This window comes from Danio rerio, chromosome 22 (genome assembly GCF_052040795.2).
Source record: "Danio rerio strain M-AB ecotype USA chromosome 22, GRCz13ab, whole genome shotgun sequence".
In the NCBI taxonomy this organism is placed as follows: Eukaryota; Metazoa; Chordata; class Actinopteri; order Cypriniformes; family Danionidae; genus Danio; species Danio rerio.
Genome location: NC_141042.1, coordinates 21103673 through 21117821, shown reverse-complemented (window position 1 = coordinate 21117821; position 14149 = coordinate 21103673). Strand labels below are relative to the sequence as shown.

General features: G+C 36.5%; 1 protein-coding gene across 2 annotated transcripts in view; it reads left to right on the top strand.

Moving 5' to 3' along the window:
• Window positions 1-14149, top strand: part of atp8b3 (ATPase phospholipid transporting 8B3) — a 34312-nt gene that overhangs the window by 14140 nt on the left and 6023 nt on the right. The window contains exons 10-24 of one of the 2 annotated variants that reach the window (XM_087304263.1): window positions 54-212; window positions 316-404; window positions 1772-1965; window positions 2345-2553; window positions 2630-2652; window positions 2728-2884; window positions 4804-4992; window positions 6801-6913; window positions 9837-10001; window positions 10112-10223; window positions 10304-10379; window positions 12063-12183; window positions 13117-13303; window positions 13382-13605; window positions 13982-14065. In XM_087304263.1, coding sequence (XP_087160389.1) covers window positions 54-212; window positions 316-404; window positions 1772-1965; window positions 2345-2553; window positions 2630-2652; window positions 2728-2884; window positions 4804-4992; window positions 6801-6913; window positions 9837-10001; window positions 10112-10223; window positions 10304-10379; window positions 12063-12183; window positions 13117-13303; window positions 13382-13605; window positions 13982-14065 — 2102 coding nt within the window. Of the gene's footprint in view, window positions 1-53; window positions 213-315; window positions 405-1771; window positions 1966-2344; window positions 2558-2629; window positions 2653-2716; window positions 2885-4803; window positions 4993-6800; window positions 6914-9836; window positions 10002-10111; window positions 10224-10303; window positions 10380-12062; window positions 12184-13116; window positions 13304-13381; window positions 13606-13981; window positions 14066-14149 lie in introns of both variants that reach the window. The other variant, XM_087304264.1, reaches the window with a different exon arrangement.

The window sequence follows — 14149 nt, the reverse complement described above, 5'->3', positions numbered from 1 at the left end:
TTCATTGCTTTGAGCTCTTTTTCTCTCTCTCTCCCTTTTTCTTTTTACCTTAGCTATTGTGCGATGTGAAGAACCAAATGGTAACCTGCATTCGTTCAGAGGCGAGTTTCATTGGAAGGGAGAGCGCCACCTTCTGGGCACTGATCACCTGCTGCTCCGAGGAACTGTACTGCGAAACACAGACTATGCCTATGGACTGACCATATACACAGGTGCATTTATTTAAAAATGGCCTACATGTTGGTTAATGGATGACCAAATAATGTCATTTGGTTAATAGATTAAAATTAACCTTTTTTTTCTTTGAGCTTGCAGGCTCAGATAGTAAAATACTTCAAAACTGTGGACGTCTAAAACTGAAGAAAACCCATGTGGAAATACTGCTTAACAAAACCGTATTGGTGGTAAGAGGAGAACTAAACCATGCAAATTTGCACAAACTATTGTCATCCATCCATCCATCCATCCATCCATCCATCCATCCATCCATCCACAATTAAAAAAAATGGCAGTTTTTTTTCCAGCAGCCTTATATAAAAATCGTTGATTGTGTAATTCATAAAAGTTTGAAACACAAGAGGGTGTGTAAATAGTTAGAATCTGTGTTTTTTTATCTTTAAAGGAGCTGCATGTAAGTTTTTGACTTTTGAAAAGCATTAAAATACCATAATATGTTTGCAGATACTTAAAAAAACATGCTAAGTGAACATTCTTGTTTATCTGAAAAACAATGCTGAAGCCAATTATAACACCGCACCCCGAGTTGCTTTCATGGAAAACAGCGTATTTTAATCATTCATTCAGAAAGGCTTTTAAAGCATGTGTCCATGACCGAATTGCCACCTCTAGTGGACAGTAGCAGACTCCAAAATGAGACGCAGATTCAGAGTTCCACATGAGATTATTAATTTGCAAATAATATAAATATTAAGAATGTGAACATGTGAGCAGGTTATTATTGCAATCTTGTGTCTTAACAACACACTACATGACAAGATTTGCAGTGATAAGCACAGAATAGTGCGCTTACTGCACTCCAATGAAATGGTAAGGTTTATAATATAATTATTAAATATTAAACGTCTTTAACATAATTCAATGTACATGCTGAATCACTGATATCTGTTGGCTTGCACTGAGTCACAGTTCTAAAGTTAAATTTCATTTTATTTTTTATTTTTATTTTGATGTAAACTATCTGCTGCTGCTTTCAGTAGTATGGCAATAAATGTCATTCAAACTCACATTGTTGGCATTTAACACTGAATAAGGCACATGAGGTGTACCTGAGGTGATCATTGTCAGTTTTCTGTTGTTCAGCTGCAAGAAGTCGTTACTAATATATTAATTTGAGGTGTTGGTTAGAAAAAAAAAAACTCCTTTTAATATGGAAAATTGTCACCTATTGTGTGCCGTTGCTTTTATTTAGGACATAACATTCAGTCGTTAGGTTTGAGACTTGCTGCTGTTGGTCTGATCAGACAACCTGCGCTTGCGCTTGCTTTGATCCAGGAATGCAATACCTAGTTCAACCACTGGGTGTCAGACTTACACACTTCACCTTTAACTGCATATAGCAATTTAAATATTAGGAAAATTTTATGTATTTGACATTTATATAGTAAATTTTATATATGATTAATTTTAGTATAAAATACTTTTTGTACAATATTTTTTAATTTTGTTTTGTTGTTTGACATATTATATATAACACTTGTGTCTTTATTATTATTCTGTCATTAAATGTTGTCTCCCTCCTCTTTGTATCCAGATTCTGCTCTTCATGCTGACCACAGCTCTCCTCCTGGCCATTGGCGCTGGGATTTTCGAGTACAGGATTTCTCCGAATTATGATGTTGTCTCCATTGTACAACGCGACTCGTCTCCTGCCTATCAGGGCTTCCTAACATTTTGGGGCTACATCATTTTACTGAGTCCCTCTATGCCCATGTCTCTCTATATCACGTAAAAACCAGCTCTCCATATTTTGATTATGTCTTTCTTTGAGGTTTTAAGTCCTCATATTTGAGTGCAAAAAAAAAAAAAAAAAACTTTTTCTTTACTCAAGGAGTTATAAAAATGTGTTCTCATTCCCAGTGGTACAATCAAAACGCTGCATAATATATGCAAATAAAATTGCTAATTGCTGAGCTCTACTGTAAGTTTAGATACGCAGAGTTATTTGATGTTAATACCATAAAAAATATAAGGTCTTGTTACAATATTTTACGAGAATTACTGGGTTAACCAACATAACAGGTTATTTCAATAAGCTCACTAGTATATTGGTGCCATGCTTTCATTGTTGACATTGTTTGAATTGTATTTCATTGTGTCAAACCAGGTTTGAAGTGATCCACATGGTGCACTGTCTTCTGATTGGCTGGGATGTTGAGATGTATTGGGAGGACACCAACTGCCCTGCTCATGCTCGAACAACCACCCTAAATGAGGAGTTGGGTCAGGTGGGCCACCTCCTCAGCGACAAAACTGGCACACTAACGCAAAACCGCCTGCTTTTTCGCCAGTGCTTCATTGCTGGACATATTTATGGTAAGTTAAAGTCTGTTGACAGTTGTTTCAGCTTTTTATAGAGTTAATAACAACACATTTCTGTTCATTCATTCAGGTGACATATCACAGAAGTCCAAGGTAAGAACTAAAATCTAATTTATTCTTGGTCTACTGTACCCACCCAAATGAAGCTGACGCTTAGTTTTCTACAAGCCTTTAGACTTGAGCTGGAACCGGTTCTCCTGTGGTGGATTGAAGTTTTCTGACCAGCGCTTGGTGGACAAGCTGCGTGGACGAGGCAGCCTTGAGTGCCAAGAGTTTTTCACCGCTTTGGCCCTTTGCCACACTGTCATGAGCGAGTGGAAGGATGGTTTGTACAAAGGACTTTTTTTCTGCCGTTGACACAATTTATCACAGTATTGTCATTTTCTTGTGGCTAAAGAAAACATATTGCTGCAAGAAGCATTTATAGAGCCCGCAATAAAATACATGTATTAGAATGTACAACTTTTGACTACAAGGGGGCATTAAATTATACCCTTAGGGTGTTGGCCATTTAAAATCTGATTTAAACAAATGTTTTTAATTGACCAAACAGAAGTTATCAAGCTTTATGTTTTTGAGTCTACATTTATATTTGATCGAAATACAGTAAATCGGTAATTGTCAACTCTTATTACAGTTTATGGTACCTATTTGAATATAGTTCAAGTTGCTTTATTGGCATGACATCTAGTAGTAGTGGTGTAGCGGATCATGAATCTTATGTTTTGGATCACATAACGTTTTTTTTTAGTCACAGATCGGACCATTTTTCGGATCAGCCAAAAAGGGGAGGAGACCATTGTAATTTGTTTTCCATTTATTACAGAAACAGGACTGCAAGGCACTTTTTAGTTTTAACAAACCGAACCGAGAACCTGTAATTTTATAATAAATAAAATGAATATATATAATAAAAAATAAATGGCTGGTTGTCGCCAACTATTGGTTAAATAATGTAATTGCTGTCTACAACATTCATTTTTGAGCATTGTTAAATGCATATGATGGTAAATTTCATCTTCACCATAAACATCAGTGGTTTTATATAAACTAGAAACTGTTATCCCAGTACTTTGGTTATTTGACTGTTTGTAACTTCATAACTAACTCAAAAGAATAAAGACTCAATCTCTTTCTTGATTTTTGAGTTTTTCAAACACAGATTTGAATGCAGTGATTCGAGGACTAATAAACATATGCAAATCACCATCATTTATAATTTTTTGTAATGTTGGTGTTGAGATCCCGATCTTTTAATGAATTATCATGCAGCTTACACTGAATGCATTAATCCAGGCTAAACATTTAGTAAACACCTTTAATAACCTAAGAAACCCACCACATCCCGAATAACCTACCACAACTTTTCAGTCATCATTATATTTTACAGGAAAGCCTAAATGCTTTCCTGAAAGACGTGAAAGGTGATCTCTCTATGATCATTAAAAATTTACGATGAATCTACCAGTAAAAAAAAAAAATGTATTAATCTGCGGGTCACGTGTGTTCCAAACCATGAGTTGTGATTCTTATGGCGTGTATACATACTGTATTTTGCAGCCAGTTTAGACGTCAATTTATCCTCTCCGACTACATAGTAAAATTTTTATTAGTCATTTAAATAAAATAAAAAGAAACTAATTAATTATGTTTCAAATTTGGGGGAAAAGGAGTTCTCTAGTTGTGGTGTATTTGGGGCAGAACAGAATGAAATGTGTCTCCTCCTCTTTTTGAAAACCATCCAGGTTTTTTTTTCTTCTATTTCTAGGTCATGATTACTGAGGCAATATTTAGAAAGAATGCGTATTTCTTTTCATTTTTTTTAATGATAAATAATTTGCCAAATGTGTAGTTCTGTTTAGGGCCGAATAACATTGAAGTTTAATTGGTTTAATTGTTTAATTGTCATAATTATATTTGAATGTTTTGTAAATGTGTTTGTGAAGGTTTTGTTTATTTTATTTGAATATATAAAATTTAAAATGCTATTTATTCCTCTGATGGGAATGCTGAACTTTCTGCAAAATTACTTTTAGTTTTGGATGATCATAAACGGAGAAGGAGGAATATTTCAGTTTCTTTTGACCACTTTCTGATTTTTTAGGAAAGAATGTATTTTGTATATGTATATTGAGTCATTATATGTGTATACATCTTTTTCTTTAATCTTGCGCTCTATTTGTAAAAATGTAGACAAATAAAACCAGAGGAACGTATAATTGACCTTCTGTTTTATAAATGCAGGTTTACCTCACTACCAGGCTGCGTCACCAGATGAAGAAGCTCTGGTTTGTGCAGCTCGAGAGCTGGGCTGGGTGTTCCTCTCCCGGACACGTGACACTCTCACCATCAGCGAGATGGGCCTCACTCGAAACTATCAGCTCCTGGCCCTTCTAGACTTCACCAGCAAGAGAAGACGCATGTCAGTGCTGGGTGAGATTCAGATGGAAAGTTTCATCCTTTTTGTCTCCCTCACACTAGTTCTCACCAGTTTAGCTGTAAATTGTTGAGTCTCAGCAGAAACTTTGTAGCCATTTCAAGACTCATGATGTGAATTGTTACAAAAGTGCAACTTTCGGGAAACCTCAATGAGGCAGTTTGCCACAACGTTAAATAGTTACAAATTGTTGCAATTTTCAGTATTGTGTTTGTTCTATGTCATGTTTTTCTTTTCTGACTTTGGATTAACTTTTTATATGTAACTTTGAACTAACCGTCCTAATGTTTCTGTCTTGCTAATAAACTAATTAGCTGGGAAAAAATTAGCATATGCGTTTGGAAGAATCAAGCAGTGCAGAGCTTTTACACAGTGGTTCTCCATAACCGTTTTCACCACCCACCGCTCTGCATATTTTGCCTGTCTCGCCTAATTAACGCATCTGATTCAGATAACATCTTAGAAGATAGCTCCATGCATGATCTGTGTTCCCTACTGCATAATCACAAGACATTTTTACCACATTTAAGTTCAATGGTTAGAATTAGCTGACGTGACGTGACAGCTAGCATCAAAACCCTGTCACTCAAGTGGCCATGTCCTTAAAGGTGCAGTAGGTGATTGTCTTCAGAAGCAGTTTTTGTTGTGCTGGTTAAAAGTCTCTTCACATTCCAATTGTAATGATTAAAGTAAATGATCTAAATGTGTTTATAAGTGTTTTTATATTTTGGGTAAGACATAAAACAAATTTTTAAAAAAAAGTTCATCCAATTAAATAGAGTCGGGCCGACACCTCTCATAGTTCCGATAAGTAGGCCAAACGGTCTGTCAGCAAATGCAGATTTGAACAACTGCGCAGCCATTTGTACACAGCTCCGCCGACCGCCTTTTGTGCATAGACGTGCTGCACGGTCACGGGAGAGAGAGAGAGAGAGAGAGGGCACGGGCGCGCGATCGGCAAAAACATGCAGAATCTAAACTTTTTAAAAACCTTAATTAATATTGGAGTTACCTTTGCACGCTGGAGAAAGGATGACACCATGGCTGAAGGATTTCTCTTAGACAGGTAATGTTCTGTTTCAAAACTGTTTTAGCTTCACGCAAAGCTGATGTAACGTTAGATGTTGTTGTTACAAATGGGTTATATCTTCACAGAAGAGTTGTTCAGCCACTAAAATCTTCCGGTGAAAGATTGATGTGATTATTTGCAGTTTCATAAGGGGCCTTTTACAGCATCGATAATGTAGATTTTAATTTGTTTAACGACAAAACACAAGTAAATACCGCTATTCTGCCTAGTTTCTCCCTATATTGTTTATCATGCAATTCTAAATATTCACTCTGAAATAGCATGTCAGTTTGGCTTAGTAATGAGTGTAATTCCTGCATGCCGCCAGACAAGCACTAGTCGCTTTTAACACGAGAGGGTTCTTTTGCTGCGCTCGTGTTTCTGGAGGCGTGGCTCTAGACGGCAGGGGAGGGACTGTGATTCAGAGATTTATGCTAAGCTGTTAGCATTGTGGAAGATCACCTACTGCACCTTTAACTATGCACAGTTTTAAAGATAAAAAAATACCTTCCTTGCAGTTGTAATGACCGCCAATATTAGCTATTTAAACCATTTTTGTATCGCTTTTTACTACTTATGGTAGTCTGAAGCAATTAGAGAAACATAAAATGGGTAGAGCAATGGGTCGTGAGGACTGCGATTAAAAGCTACTGTACTAGCTTCAGCATAAAAACCATAATTTAACTCTATTGTGTGTGTGTGTGTGTGTGTGTGTGTGTGTGTGTGTGTGTGTAGTGCGTAGCCCTGGAGGACAGTTAAAGCTGTACAGTAAGGGTGCAGATATCGTCATTCTGGAGAGGCTTCAGAAGGACTGGCCGCTTCAGGAGAGCACAGACAGAGCTCTAGAGGTAAGGCGACTGGACACAATCACCACTTTTGACCACTTCGCTGATGAGAGAGGGTCTGTGGGTGTTTATTGGCTTTTAAAGCTAGCACCATTTCATTCATTCATTTTGCTTCAGCTTAGTCCCTTATTTATTAATTTAATGCACCCCCAACTATTCCAACATAAGTTTTACACTGTGGATGCTCTTCTAGCCTTAACCCAGTACTGGGAAACAGCTAGCACAATTTTCATAATGTGAAAACAACCTTATTAATAGTTTCAGATCAATTAAACACACTACTGTATGAATAGGCTACTCAATGCATCTGTAATGGCGGTCTATTCCTTTCAATTCTCCGCCATTTCCATAGGGACTCGGCACAAAGGATTTGATGCAAAAAAACACAAACTTGCGATGTACCTGTTTACTTTTCATTTGTAAAGATACAACAAACTTAAGAACTATTTACACCTTTTTAAGCTTCAATTTAAATATGGTTTTGAAGAAAAGTCAAAAGACTACCATCTAGTCTACCATCAAGCCCCTTCCTTCTTTTTTGTCATTTTTTTCGGTTGCCTACGCTAACATATGACATTAGTTAACAAATGGATAAATTAAAGCTTTATCCCTAAAGAATGACCAGTCTGTCAGATGAAGAAGAGCCGGAGTTAAAGATTCAAATAAATCAAGTTTACTGAAGATAGTTTGCAGTTTCATCAGCAGAAGCCAGCTTTAACACTCACAATGAGTTTCTAGGCCGCTCTGCTTACAATCACAAATCATCATCAATTATACTCTTACATAGCGTAATTAACTACATCATACATATAGGTGCTTTAACCTGAATGGTTAAAGAACAGATAAACTTGGATAATTTCCAGATGGGTGCGTGCATACAGGTCTGAACGATATCTCAATATCACAAGCTTACAAACGTCAGACATCCACTAGACTGTTTAGAGCTGACCTCAGACCTTTGAAAAGGATCCACAATCGAATAGAACAAACGCACACTTAAAGTACAACCTGTTTCTTACCCAAGAGTGTACTCTCAGTTGCTTTATCAAAACTGTTTAAAAACCGGTATGATCTACATTAAGGCTGCTATATCCTCACTACACAAAGTCTATCTGAATTAAAAGGAAAATCACTTTAAACCGAATTAACACATAATAATAATATCAAAATCACTTTAGACTGTATTAATACAGCAATATAAATAGGAAAACAGTTGTTTTCAATCAACAAGCCCTTCAGTTACACTAAAGAGGTCTCCGTGACCTCTGACCTGCTTTAATGGCTGCTGGTAAAAGTTACAAAGAGGCAGGCAAATGCACTGAACATTCTTAAATTAAGCAGTGTGTTTTTATTTTGTTCATCAGTCAAAATCATTTCAAGATTAAATACTGATTCAAATAATCATATTAATAAAGTAATGAGAAAAGGATAAACGTTGATCCATGCTGGGAAAAACTGGAAGGCAGAAATCTGAATCCATTAATATTAAATGTCATGTATGTAATATAATATCTCAAAATATACAAATCAAATGCTGTATCAAAAATAATAACTACATATCTTAGTACATATAATATAATATTGTAGAAAAATATTACAGATCTCTCAGTGCTCTTTATGGCTCTAACAGCATCAACTAATGAAAATGGAATTGATTTCTTTTATTTCTGTTACAGCTTCAACCTTTGTGTTTTTGTTTTTATTAAATCTAACAGATATTTTGGAACATCGAATTAAATTGTGTTTGTGTCTTTAAAAATTCATTATGCAAAGCTAGCTCTCTGCAACTCTCACTTGGTCACCCACTGAAACTAAGCAGGGCTGTGGCCAGTCAGAACCTGGATGGGAGACCTTATGGGAAAGCTATGTTGCTGCCAAAAGTGGTGTTAGTGAGGCCAGCAGGGGGTGTTCAACCTGCAGTCTCTATGGGTCTTATAGCCCCAGAATAGTGAAGAGGACTCTATACTGCTCAGTGAGTGCTGTCTTAAGACAACAAGATGTGTGGTCATTAAAAAAATAACAGGATGTACTTGGAAAAAGAGTAGGGGTTTAACCCCGGCATCTGGCTTCTGTTCATCATGGCCTCCTAACCATCCCCATATCATAATTGGCTTTTTCACTCTGTCTCCTCTCCGCCAATCAGAATGGTGTGCGGTCTGGTGCAATATGGCTGCCATCGTGTCATCCAAAATTTTTGAGGCATAAATTGGGGACCTAAATAATCATTTGAATACTATAAAATTATTAAAAACGCATTAAAGACTTTACTAATGATGAAATAAAAATCGCAAAGCTGCATGTATAAAACAACACTGATTCAGTGGCGCTGCTGTATGAAAGAATGAAGCCGCCATAGCCTTTTCCAAAATCTAATTTGCAGTCAAACATATAGCTATTTTTGACCAAAAACAAAGGGTTTGGGGCTGGTGAGAGATCATCTTAATTTATTAATGTCTTCACCTCCAATGTAATATGTACTTAAGATTATCAATGACAAAGTTTAAATCAGTGTCTGTAGGAGAGATATGTGGAGAGAAGGCGATCTTTACCAGCTATTCTAATGCATTCAACCACATGTACGTCCTCCCTACAAGAGCAATTTAATCAAATGCCTGTTCGACCATCTCTAGATGGGCTCAAAGTAGACAAAACATTTCACAACCTGTTCACAACTGTACTTATCCGTGTTCAATTATGATCAGGTAAATAAAAATGCATTTTAATACCAGGTGTGATCAAGGCCCTCTTCTCTCAATCAAGCTTCAAAGGGCCCATGTTCTCACTCATTTATAGTGCTATACCAGAATTTATATTAGTCAAACCAAACATGCCAAGTGTGAACACACCCCAAGACCACAACAATACAGTAGTGCTAACAACGTGTGAAGCGATTGTTCATGTTCTTGCTTGTGTTTGCGGTTGGCAGCTGTTTGCTCAGAGCTGTCTGAGGACTTTGTGTGTGGCGGTGCGCCCGGTTCCTGAAGCCCTGTGGACGGAGTGGAGCCGAGCTCTCAATCTGGCGGGCACAGCCACGGGTAACCAGGAGACGTTGCTGGAAGAGATATATGATCAAATGGAAAAAGACTTAATGGTACTCAAAGGGAGTTATTATTAAATAGAACAAATGGTCTCTGGAGTCAGCTTGAGGCAAATTAGCTAGTGCATGTTGCTTTCTGTTATGAAACAATGCTGTTTGTGTAGCTGTTGGGGGTGACCGCCATTGAGGATCGCCTTCAGGAAGGTGTGCCTGAGACCATTGCCTCCCTGCGGCGAGCGGGCGTGAAGGTGTGGGTGCTGACAGGAGACAAAACAGGTGATTTGTCAGTGTGTAAATTGGTTTGAAGAATGCAGTCAATGTCAAAAATGTACATTGTCTGCTGTTTTTCCCTACAGAAACAGCTGTCAATGTGGGATATGCATGCAAACTGATGGATCCAGACACAACTCTCATTCAAGGGGAGGAGCTTAGGTCAGAAAATACATCATTATCAGACTTGATGCTCAATGCCTAGCCAATTTTGAACAATGTTCTTTCAACCATGTTAATCAGAGCTTTTATTCTAGTTAGCTGTGACCTTTGTGTAATTATTATTATTATTATTAGTTTTTAATTTTAGTTTAATTAATGACTTGGTTTTAATTTTTAATTATTATAGGGGTATGCATGTGCTAATGATGCAATTTTATGACCTCAAACTTTTTTTAAACCTGTCTTTTGGATAAGATATTAAACCGAGGTCCTGACTCTCTGTGGTCATTAAAAATCCCATGGCACTTCTCGTAAAGAGTAGAGGTGTAACCCCATTATCCTGGCCAAATTTCAAATGTCCCATCATGGCCTCCCAATCATACCCATTCACTGAATTGGATTGATCACTGTCTCTCCACTCCATCTATAGCTGGTGTGTGTGGTGTTGTTGTTGTACTGTGGCTGCCATCGCGTCATCCAAGTGGATGCTGCACACTGGTGGAGGAGTGGAGAGACCCGTATTCCAAAGTGCTTCACATTCGTGAGAATAGATATAAATACATATATAAATACATACATATATAAATACACATTACTTTCTTACCAAACCCTAGCATTGCTTGTGTTTCTTATGGCATATATATATATATATATAAAAAACATTTCTTACTTAGAATTTTTTCTAGCATTTTTTCTTGTTTCTAGTCCAACTATCTACGTTTCAAAGCGAAAACAAGGTTATTTCACTTAGCCTGCAGGCAGATACTTTCCTTAAAACAAGCAATCTCTTATAATGTTTTACTCAGATTTATTTTGATATTTGGAGTAGAAACAGGTCAAAACAAAGTAAGAAAAGCATTTTTTGCGGTGTGATTTATATAATTTCTGTATCGGAGTAATTTTAGACTCAGAAATCCATCAAATAGAGCTATTCAAACCATCTTCTGAACAGTATTTATACCAAAATACTTATCTCAGTAAAATAAAATAGCGGAATATCAGATTTTCCAATTTCTTGCATTCCTAATAAATATATACACACACACACACACACACACACACACACACACACACACACACACACACACACACACACACACACACACAGTTGAAGTCAGAATTCCTAGCCCGTGTTTGTTTTTTCTCCAATTTCTGTTTAACAAAGAGAAGACTTTTTTTTTCAACACATTTCTAAACATAATAGTATTAATATCTCTTCTCTAATAAGTGATTCATTTTATCTTTGCCATGATGACAGAAAATAATATTTGACTATTTATTTTTTTTCAATTTAATATTTTTCTATTTAATATTTTTCAAGAAACTTATTTACAGCTTAAAGTGAGATTTAAACGCTTAAAAAAATAGGTTCACTCTGTTAAACATCATTTGGGAAATGTTTTAAAAGGAAAAAAATTCAAAGGGGGGCTAATATTTCTGACTTTTACTGTGTGTGTGTGTGTATATGTGTATCTGCATATATGTATGTATGTATATATATATATATATATATATCTATATATATATATATATATATATATATATATATATATATATATATATATATATATAGAGAGAGAGAGAGAGAGAGAGAGAGAGAGAGAGAGAGAGAGATAGAGAGAGAGAGAGAGAGAGAGATAGAGAGAGAATATAACACATTATGACCTCTGTCAACATCTTCAGGCAGCTCCTAGAGTCTCCATCTCCAAATGTTGATGTCAAATCTAAAGAGCCAGAGGTTTGGATCACAGACAAAAAAGCAGTCATGAGCAAAGCTGCGCTAGTCATCTCAGGTCCAGAACTGGTGAGAATATCAGTACTATAAAAAAAATTAAATATTTTTTTTAAATTTTTAAATGCTTGAATAATTATACAAATGTTTTGTGCCAGTAAGTTTTTATTTTTATTTTTTTTTGAGAAATTATTACTTTAATTCAGCAAGGATGGGGTTAGTTCATCCAAAATTAAAATTCTGTTATCAATTACTGATCATGATGTCAGTACAAACCCCCAAGATCTTTGTTCATCTTTGGAACACAAATCAAGTTGTTTTCTCATCCTCCATAGACAGAAATATTCCTGACTCATTTAAAGTCCTGAAAAATACCCCAAAACATCTTCAAAACAGACTATAGACATTCAATGGTTCAATCTGAATACTATCAAGCTTTAAGAATACTTTTTTTCACATATAAAACAAAAATAACCACGTTATTCAACAGGTTCCTCTCCACAGTGTCTGCATAGGTGCATTTATGCGTCACAGAATGTCATTTGCTGGCATCTGGGGTATACATCAGTGCACAGTACTCATGAACATGCGCAATATACTGACACTGAAGAGAAAAAACTGTTGAGTAAATTCATTATTTGTGTTTTATGAGTATATGACACAAAAGTATTCTTGCAGCTATTCTTGCAGATTACTGCAGGCATATGGTCTGCTTTGAGGATGTTTTTCATATTATTCTGGACTTTGAACACCTTAGGGTTGTTTTTTCCTATGGACGAGATGTAAATATCTTCATTTGTGTTGCGAAGACGGACAAAGGGTTTGGAACTACAAGAGGGTAAGTAAATAATAACCCAATTTGCATTTTTGAGTGAACTAACATTTTAAATTGATCAAAACTGAAAGTAAAGTGATTTATAATGTACAAGCGATTTCTATTTTGAATAAATGCTTGTCTGTTTGTGTTAAATTTCTCTGACTAAATGCACTTTCTGTGTATTACAGGCAGAATTAACCAAATCGTCGGAATGGGGGGCAAAGTTTGTTGCTCTATCTGGCCAGTGCCAGTCTGTGCTGTGCTGCCGCGTTACTCCAGCTCAAAAGGCCGAAGTGGTCGAGATGGTCAGGAAGCATTCTGCTTCAATTACAATGGCAATAGGAGATGGCGCCAATGACGTCAACATGATTAAGAGTGAGAATTTGAACCTCTGTCAGTGCACAGAAATCCTCCAATTCTCTTATTGCTTATAAATCTTACATTTCCCACCAGCGGCTCATATTGGCGTGGGTCTTTGTGGCGTGGAGGGAAGTCAGGCGGTGCTGAATGCAGATTTTGCTCTGGCGCAGTTCAGTTTTCTCCGCAAGCTTCTGCTGGTGCACGGCCACTGGTCATACTACCGCATCAGCATCCTTCTGCGCTATTTCCTGTACAAAACCACAGCTTTTGCTTTGGTGCACACATGGTACAGTTTCTACAATGGCTTCAGCGCTCAGGTAGAGCAAATAGGTCACTTTATGCACCCGCTAACAGCAAACCACAGTGAAAATATCCCAGCAAACATTTTTTTGTTTATAAAAGATGTCTGTTAGAAATGAATGACTACACAAATAAAGTCTGTCTAATCTGTTTATTTGACGACTAGTCTAGTTTTGGGCTATTCTTAGATTTCTATTAGATTTTTACTGACAGCCCAAGTTTAGCCTTGTTTTAGCCAAGCTGTCTACGTTTAGATGTTTGCAATACATTAACAATAAAATTGTTTGCTGGGATCTGTTATTGGAGACATGTTTAAGACTGAAAATGCAATTAGTTTCTTTAATAATTTATGAAAAGCAGCTCAGTTTTACACATTTCTGTTCTTTTTTCCAGCCTATGTATGAGAGCTGGTATATTAGCCTCTTCACAACAACATACACATCGCTGCCTATACAGTGCACAGGGATTTTTGAACAGGTAAGATAAATGTAGCAAATTTTTATCATTAAAAAAGATATGTTTTGGTTTCCACTAGTGGTGGGCCGATATTGGCGTTAACGC